The sequence below is a fragment of the Pelophylax lessonae genome (assembly GCF_965119305.1).
Source record: "Pelophylax lessonae genome assembly, chromosome: 6".
In the NCBI taxonomy this organism is placed as follows: domain Eukaryota; kingdom Metazoa; phylum Chordata; class Amphibia; order Anura; family Ranidae; genus Pelophylax; species Pelophylax lessonae.
The window spans coordinates 88,554,024-88,562,655 of record NC_138773.1 but is presented as its reverse complement, the minus strand read 5'-3'; the positions used below and the strand labels follow the sequence as shown (position 1 = coordinate 88,562,655).

Below are 8,632 nucleotides of genomic sequence, written 5' to 3'. Positions count from 1 at the left end.
CCTCTCTCTCTCTCTATTCCTCCCCCTCTCCTCTCTCTCTCTATTCCTCCCCCCTCTCCTCTCTCTAACTCTATTCCTCCCCCTCTCCTCTCTCTCTATTCCTCCCCCCTCTCCTCTCTCTAACTCTATTCCTCCCCCTCTCCTCTCTCTATCTCTATTCCTCCCCCTCTCCTCTCTCTTTCTATTCCCCCCCCCCTTTCTCTGTGTCTCCCCTTGTCCCTCTTCCTTTTATCGCTCTTCTCCCCTCACATGCTCTTTGTACTTGATCCTCCATGGTCCCAGGGCTCAAATTAAGTTCTGTGCGAAAAATGTTGTATCACTGCTATATATATTTTTTTTTTGTCCTGGTTCTGGTCTTGCACTTAAATCGACAACCATCGTCAAGAATTGTTCCTACTAACATTTCATCCAGTGTTTCATGATTCAATTAGTTGTATATGGAGTTAGTGGCGCAAGTCTTTTGCTCCCCCTTTTTACGGATAGTTCTTATAGAAATTGCACACATCTCCCAATGCATTTGTTTTTTGTTGCTCCTCTTCCATCTCAATGTTTATGACGACACTGGGGCTGTACACAGGTGACTTCTGAGAAGCATCCTCTTGCCTTTTGCTTGTAGGTGATGCTGGATTTGGTTCCTCAGTCATGCAGGCAATTAACGCTTTGATCAGGGAATACATGATCAAAATGAGTAGAACTGTTCCCAGGATTACAGTTAGCGGAATCCAACCTCTCCGCAAGACACAGAAAAAAAACAGCCACATTAGGCAGAAGATTGGAGCTGCCATGGACAATCTCACTGCGGCTTCATGTACACTTCTGTCTTGTTTGGTTGGAAGATGCACATAATAGAGGTTGTTTGTGTCTATAAAATGCTTTACTAACATGTAAAGTAAACCACAGGGTACCACCAAGGGGGAAATGTTACTGTATGCCATTACAACTGTGATGACGCACAGTATCCTGGCATACATCTCTCCATATGAAAAATCCTTAGCCTGAGTCTGCATTTTGCGTAGCCTGTCTGGGGTGGATTTTGCAGAAGCCATGCGTGCGATATACCATAGGAATTCTGGAATTCGCACCAAGTCCATTGCATTGGCAATAAAAGTGGCAATGATCACATAATGGATAACAACGGCTCCTCGGCTAGGCCAAAATAGACATTCCAGTCTAATGGCGGCATTAGGATCTTGTATTCCTGCCGCCAGCCACTGGAAGAATGCATGTACGCTGTTGAGGCCCAGTGATGGTGATATGAGAACTATAAATAAAAGGTAGAAGAACATTTTGTACATCATCGCTTTGTTCTGCTCCGATTTAAACCAATGTGCCTCATATGGAGTGGAAAAATAAACCATGGCCCGAAGTATTACAGAAAATATCCACAGCGGCAAAGCTGGGAAATGTTTGAGAACCCTATTAAACAAATAGAATGGTTTTGTTATTTGCCACGTGTTCAGATTAGAGACAATCATTTCTGGAGTTGTCAGGTATAATAGCAGGGCAAAAAGTAATCCGTTAATACACCAGAATCGGGCCCACCACTTCCAGCCACAAACAGACATGTTTCTCCATAATATATCTTCTGGGTAGTGTGCATGAGAGACATACCAGCAGGAGATTTTTAGTTGGTCACTTACACTTGATTTGGGTCTTCTGTGACATAAAATGGCACTAAAGTCTGCGAGAATCAAGTTGGCCATTGATTTCTTAGAAAATGTCACATAGGCCGATCCAGTATGTGACTGGCAGGTGACTTTTAGTTCTTTTTTATATTCCCCCCCGCACAGATGAATTCTCTCCACTTTACAGGAAGGATAGGCTTCATTGAAGTGCTTCATGATTGTTTCCTCATCTGCATTATGTGGTAGTCCATGTATAAAAACAGTGTATTTTACTTCATCCTCATCCTGATAGTGTATGGTGGAGGAGTGTTTTCTTATGAAGCCTATCATACAAGCCGATAGAATGACCCCAATTATAAAATGGGGCCACAAGAATTCATCTTGATCACGTATATTTGACATTGTTGTCGTTATAAAAAGTACTTTTCCCGTGGATGCAGTCCCCGTCGTGTTGAGCGGTATCAGCACACATGGCGAGATGATACTTGCAACAACGAGAAAGTAAATCAGGTGTCTTTGAAAAGACAAATAATGTTGGGCGTCTTGACCACATCGCTTATAGATGTCGCTATTTTGCAACTGGAAGACAGCCGGGATCCATGAGTAAAAGCGCTTGTCTTCATGAGGTTCCTTGTTGACACTATAGGGCATTTGATATGTGCCGTTCAGAGAGCTGTCAGCATCATACACCCAGGCCACATAGCCGAAGTTCCACACCTTTCGGATCCATAAGAAAGCCAGCAGTAATAAAATGAAAATGGTGACTGATAGCATTGCCACAGCAACAATTCCTGGAAATCCCATATTATCCAGCTGCGAGCTGGTTATACGGTTAAAAGAACATTGCATAATGTTCTCCCTCACCCACTTGGGGTTATCAACAAAGCGATTAAAATAATCCTGAAGCAGCATGATTACTGTTTCTTGTCGTATTCAGAAGTAAACTGATCAAACACAGCTGAAAGCTAAGCTACAACTGCTCCCTGTAACTGCCAGAGGTAACTGACCATCGTCTGCTGGAAGCTCAGCTTTATATTTGTCAGTTGGGTCCTCCCTCAGACTAGAGCAACCAATCAGCTTCTAGCTTTTCAATAGGCTAGAATGTGATTGGTTACTCTGTACTCAGCTGATATTGTCTGTTCTATTTTTAGTAACTCCTTGTTTATCTTTAAGTGGAACTAAACCACCAATTCATTTTTTTTTAAAGTAAGCTTTAAATTGTTAATAAATCTTTAAACATACTATTTTCTGTAGCTGTTAAATTTACAAACACCATTCAAGGCATGTCTCTAGTGATACATGTGCTGATTTTCCCAGTTCTTAATGGGCTGCTTTCTTAGTTTGTAATTGTAAAGAGTAATATTTGAGGGCTAATGTAATATTAAATCTTTCAATGTTTGTTCCTACAATATGACCTTTTACTGATAACCAGAGCATTACTTCAAGTGGGGTAGATACTATACAGGGAGTACCCAGGTCAAGCGGATTGATAGAGGCAGCGCGCTAGACAATGGTTGCGCTAAATTATTCAACTTTTTGAGCTTTTCCATTAACTTGTATTTATTTTTATTATTATTATTTTTTTTTTTTTTTTCGTTAGGATTAGGAGTTGGGGTTAGGATTAGGGTTATATATTATTTATTTCTTGTTAGGTTGTTATTAATACTACTACTAATACTACTACTACTAATAACAATAATAAATACACATAAATGAAAATAATCATAATTAATGATGTACATTCAGTAAATGAGTACTAAGTAATAATACGTAAATAAATAACCCCCAATTTAAACCTCTAACCCTTAAAAAAAAAAAAAAATAATAGCAAAACACACTAACACAAAATAAAAAAATACATTATTATTATTATTATTTTTATTATAGTAAGTTTTTTTTCAATGGGTTAGGTGTTTATGTATAATTTTTTTACAATAGTTTTTTTTATAATTTTTTTAAGGTTAGGAGTTATTTATTAATTTATTTTATTATTTATAATTTTTGTTATTTCCGTATTTATTTTACAATTATTTATATATATATATATATATATATATATATATATATATATATATATATATATATATATAGATATATATATATATATATATATATTTTTTTTTTTTTTTTTTACATTTTTTCATTTAAGCAGAAAATCACGCACATACGCTTGTCAAAACACGCAATTGCACACAAAAACGCAGAACTTTTTGAGCTTCAGGTGAATTGGAGTGGAGATCAGAACCGTTTCCATAGAGAGTAATCGATTTTTTTCTCCTCCAGTATTTTGAAGCTTCAAGCTTCAAAACGCAGAGATGTGAATGGGGCCTTAGTTAAGGTAAGAAGAAGATGGTAATTACAGCAGAACTAAAGGCAAAACTTTTACATTTCTCTTTCGTTCATTGACTGACACAGCTCTTCATCTTGAACGTATGGTTATACTGCCGCCTACAGGAGTATGCAGAGAAAAAGATTGAACATGCCTATGGGGCAGTCCCTTGGGGTATACTCCCACTTCCTGCTATAGGTATTTCATTTTTTTTTTCTGCCTGGTGAGGAGGAAGGCCCTAGTTCCTTGCTGGGATCTCTGGTCCTGGCATTTTTTTTTCTTTTTACATGGATTTTGTTTTTCTTTTTATTATTTTGTACCTGTGAGAGGACAATCAAGTGCTGGACTAGGCGAAAAACTGAATAATGTAGATCCTTCAGGTCCCCCCAGTCTGGCCAGCGAGCGCATGCAGAGCGCATCTCTGCGCTAGGTCGGCTGCGACCTAGCCCCCCTAGATAGGGGCTGGCCTGCTAGTGAAACGTCTCACGAGGGAGCATACGAACTGGCTTTGGCTTGAGTCGCAACGTTTCATTCTGGTGGACAGCAGCCACATTACGATGGAACGGTGTTTTGTCCGGAAAGATTCTTTCCTTCCAACCTGCACTTATCCCCAGATCGCTTAAAGGATCTCTATGGGGCGGTGCAAGATTTGTTACTTCAAGGTGATTGTTCTGGCTCCAAAGTTGGAACGTTTTTTTACTCAAACCTGTTTACAGTTCCTAGGAAAGAGGTCAAGGTGCGCCCAATACTGAACCTCAAGGCACAAAACTGCTATGTGTGGTCACAGAAGTTCCACAGTGGAGTCAGTGCGCACGGTGGTGGCGTCCCTACATCAGCATATAGTGTTATTCCTGCGATCAAAAATTCGGGTCTATATAATGCAGCAGGCACACTACTCTCTCATAAGTGTAATGTAGGAAAAAAACAAAAAAAAAAAGTGTCGCGCAAAACAAATGGGGAAAATAAATGATGAACAATATTAATAAATCCAAAAAATGTGTGCAATAAATGCAATGCAAGTTGCAATAGTGCTTAATACAGCAAATGTGGATCAATGAAAAACATAAAGATATTAAACAATATTCACAATGATGAGAATAAGGTGCGAATCGTGCACGTATGAATAGTAACAGATATGACAATAAATCATGCACACCAAAATAAGTGAATAAAAATGTAAAACAATAATATTAAAAAGTGCTGTGTGTGCAGAAGTGAACACAATTAGATATAGCTGTATAAAACCAAGTGAGTAAATGGCGACTGTGACTAAGCAGATATAAACAACTATCGCTTATTAAAGTGCTGATGGCGTTTTCCCGTGGTATAAAAAATATTGCACTCTCCAGAGGTGCACTCTATCAAGTCCGCTGTGAGTGATCCAATGATATCCTTTGCAGTGAATAGTGCCTTCACCTCTCCACCCTATGTGACTGGGTACTCAACTCCGCTCCTGCGACCTAGCGGCTAAGCATAGGTCTAAAAGCGCGATATGCCCCTCAAGGGCCACCTTTCCTGGAGCCAGAGAGTATGCGTCAGCCCCTCAGTAAAGCGTCACTCTTCAGATAACACCCCTCATGGAAATCGCTAGTTGTAACATGAAAGAGGGACCTCCCCATTATAAGTGCATTAAGTTGCAGGTATATTGTGACACCTAAAGAACTGATTGGAACGCCTCTGGGATTTGCATGAATGTAGTTATTTTCAGCGTACGCCTCCCTGTTCTGTCACCTTTGGTGATCTGCCCTCAACGCATGTGTTCGTACTGGTCTCTGTCGCAGTGGGAAATATCGGTCTGTTTTGGTCTCTCTGGCCCTGAGGAGGCCTTGCTACGAAACACGCTGGGGACCCTTGACTGTGCTACAAAGAGACCGTACCATCCTTTGATACACAGTATAAGCATTCCCTAAGGGAATATATTTCTACACATGCATTTTTCTTTTTATATTCTTAATTGGATAAGTCTACATGATATATATATATTTTTTCTTACATGTGGTTTTTGTCTAATAAAGATGTATCTTTTACCATAATTGTGTGATACCTGTGATTCCCCTCTTCCCATTAGCCTACAAAGCCCCATCTTTTTCTTTGTTTTTTTTTGTTTCGATTCTCAAGTTCCTGACTTTTAGCAACTCAGGTGATTGTTGGGCTGCTCTGTAACTGCATCTTCTGATAATTGAGGGTCATGATCTTCCATATTCTAAACAGAAGAATAAAGGATCCAAATTACCATGGACACACTGCTGTCAATTTTAGGTGAGGATCACTGTGTGAGGACAAGCAGATGTGTGTCCATCTGATGTTCTTGGGAAAAAATCTGTTCATCGATAACCAGCATTTGGCTAGTGATACCTGGCTCAAATTTCACTGATTCCTGCTGAATCTGCAAAAATTCAAGCCATGGGTGTCCCTGTCCCATTCAATTTGGCAAACTTTAATTGAAAAATCAAAGGTGGAACATTGTTGGCTGAACAGTGACTGCATCCTATCAGATGCATTCAGTGTTTGGTAATTTAGAGAGCCGCTGGTTCTGTGGCTTTCTGACAACAGCCAACAGTACATATTCTAGTTGATTTCAAAATGAGTGATATTTCTCTTTCAGCCACATAAAAGTACATTTTGTGTCATTTCACAATGAGCTCATTCTGGCAGATCAACAGGTATGTTTCTGTATTTGTAGAGTCTTTAATCACTTCAGCTCCAGAAGGTTTTACCCCCTTAATTACCAGGCCATTTTTTGTGATTCAGTACTGCGTTATTTTAACGAACAATTGATGTAATTTTTTCCCACAAATAGAGCTTTCTTTTGGTGGTATTTGATCACCTCTTCGGTTTTTACATTTTGCGCTATAAACACATTTTGAAAAAAACACCATATTTTTTACTTTCTGCTATAAAACATTCCCAATAAAAAAATTAAAAAAAAAAAAAGTTTTATCAATTTAGGCCAATTTGTATTCTGCTACATGTTTTTGGTAAAAAAAAATCCCAAAAAGTCTATTTTAATTGGTTTGCAAAAAAGTTATAGCGTTTACAAACTACTGGATAGTATTTTGGACTTTTTTTTTTTGTTTGTTTTCTTTAGTAATGGCGGCGATCAGCGATTTTTAGTGGGACTGCGACATTGCAGCAGACAGATCTGACCCCTAACTGACATTTTTGACACTTTTTGGGGACCAGTGGCATTAATACAGTAATCCGTGCTAAATAATATGCACTGTCACTGTATAAATGACTCTGGCAGGGAAGGGATTAACACAGGGTGATCAAAGGGTTAAATGTATGCCTGTTTGTGCTTACTGACTGTGGGGGGGAAGGGCTCTGTGACAGGCACAGAGAGATCGGGGTTTCAGCTTAGCTGAAACTCATAATCTCTCTCTCTGCCTGTGTGACAGAAGACTTGTCTGCTTTGTTTACATAGGCAGGTGGGTGTTCTGTCAGTTTCTGTGAAGATCGCAGGAGGCCGGCGGTAAAGGCTCCCGCTGTGACTAATCGTGTGCCGTCGATTCCACGTGCACATAATCAAGTGATTATACGCAGCCGAGCAGTCCTGCCACAGTAATCTGTGTGGGGCGGTCAGCAAGTGGTTAAATGGATAAAACATGGGGTGCAAGTTTTGCAGATATGTAGTAAATTTTTTTACTTTGCCCTGACATGGAGATGCAACAGTTATGCCTCGTACACACGCACCGATTGTTGGCCGTGAATTTTCGGCCAACGTCCGATAGGCCGATTGTCGGCTTGTTAGTATGATGCTTCAGACAACCGACTGCGACTTTTCGGCCGAACAAAATCTGGTGTGCATGCTATAAAATTTTTGTTGGCCGTCACCAGAACGGCCGCTTGTTCTTCAGTCAGTACAGATTTCGGCAGACAAAAATGTGATGAGCAAGACTGGGCATGCTCAGAGAAGGAAAAACACACGAAAAGTTAACCAGCACATGACATCACTTCTGCAGTTGGTTGTTGTTGGCCGACAAAATTCGTGTGCAGTCTAGAGCACATTTCAACCAACACAACAACACTGGACAAAAATGAAAGCTGACCGCTGGCTGTAAACAAAATGATACCAGAAAGTGTGTGGTATGCTCACCATTAGACCTCCCAGCATCCACCCACTTCTAATGATGTGCATACATGCAGTGCTCTTTTTTTTTTTTTTTCATGGACTGAAGGAAAAAAAAGGAACATAGCAGATTCCTCCATTCGCATCGATCAATGTGGATGAAGAAATCTCTGCCAAGAAAAGTGTTAAAAAAAAAAACATGGCGAAGCATGGGGGGGAGATCCACACTCTGTGTCCACCCCATCCTCTATGCTTCGCCATATATGCTCTTTTTTTAACTGCGATGGTGAAATCACCTCCCACAGTGCTACAATCATTGACAACATATATTGTGAGAGCAAACACTGTTGCTGTCAGAATAAACAAATCAGTGCTGCAGCTGATGGACGTACCTGACAAGCAAACAATGGTTAACAATAAAACATGACTTTATAACAGTATACAGTATTATAAAGTACGGTAAAAGTAGAAAAGTAGAGTAAGAACTGAAAATTTAATTAGGAAAACAACTGTTATGGCTTTATTTTTTATTTATTTTTTTACACTTTTTTTTATGTAACTGTTATGTAGTCAGGTTGAAAAAAAGACACAAGTCCATCTGGCTCAACC

The 8,632-nt window shown here is 39.6% G+C and overlaps 1 protein-coding gene across 1 annotated transcript; it reads right to left on the bottom strand.

The window, feature by feature from the left end:
* Positions 1-473: 473 nt before the first annotated feature.
* Positions 474-2,537, bottom strand: LOC309558630 (CSC1-like protein 1; the record flags this gene model as incomplete). Its single annotated transcript, XM_082261696.1, has 1 exon — positions 474-2,537. One exon carries the CDS (start codon positions 2,535-2,537, stop codon positions 474-476), a length of 2,064 nt encoding a protein of 687 aa, XP_082117822.1.
* Positions 2,538-8,632: the final 6,095 nt, after the last annotated feature.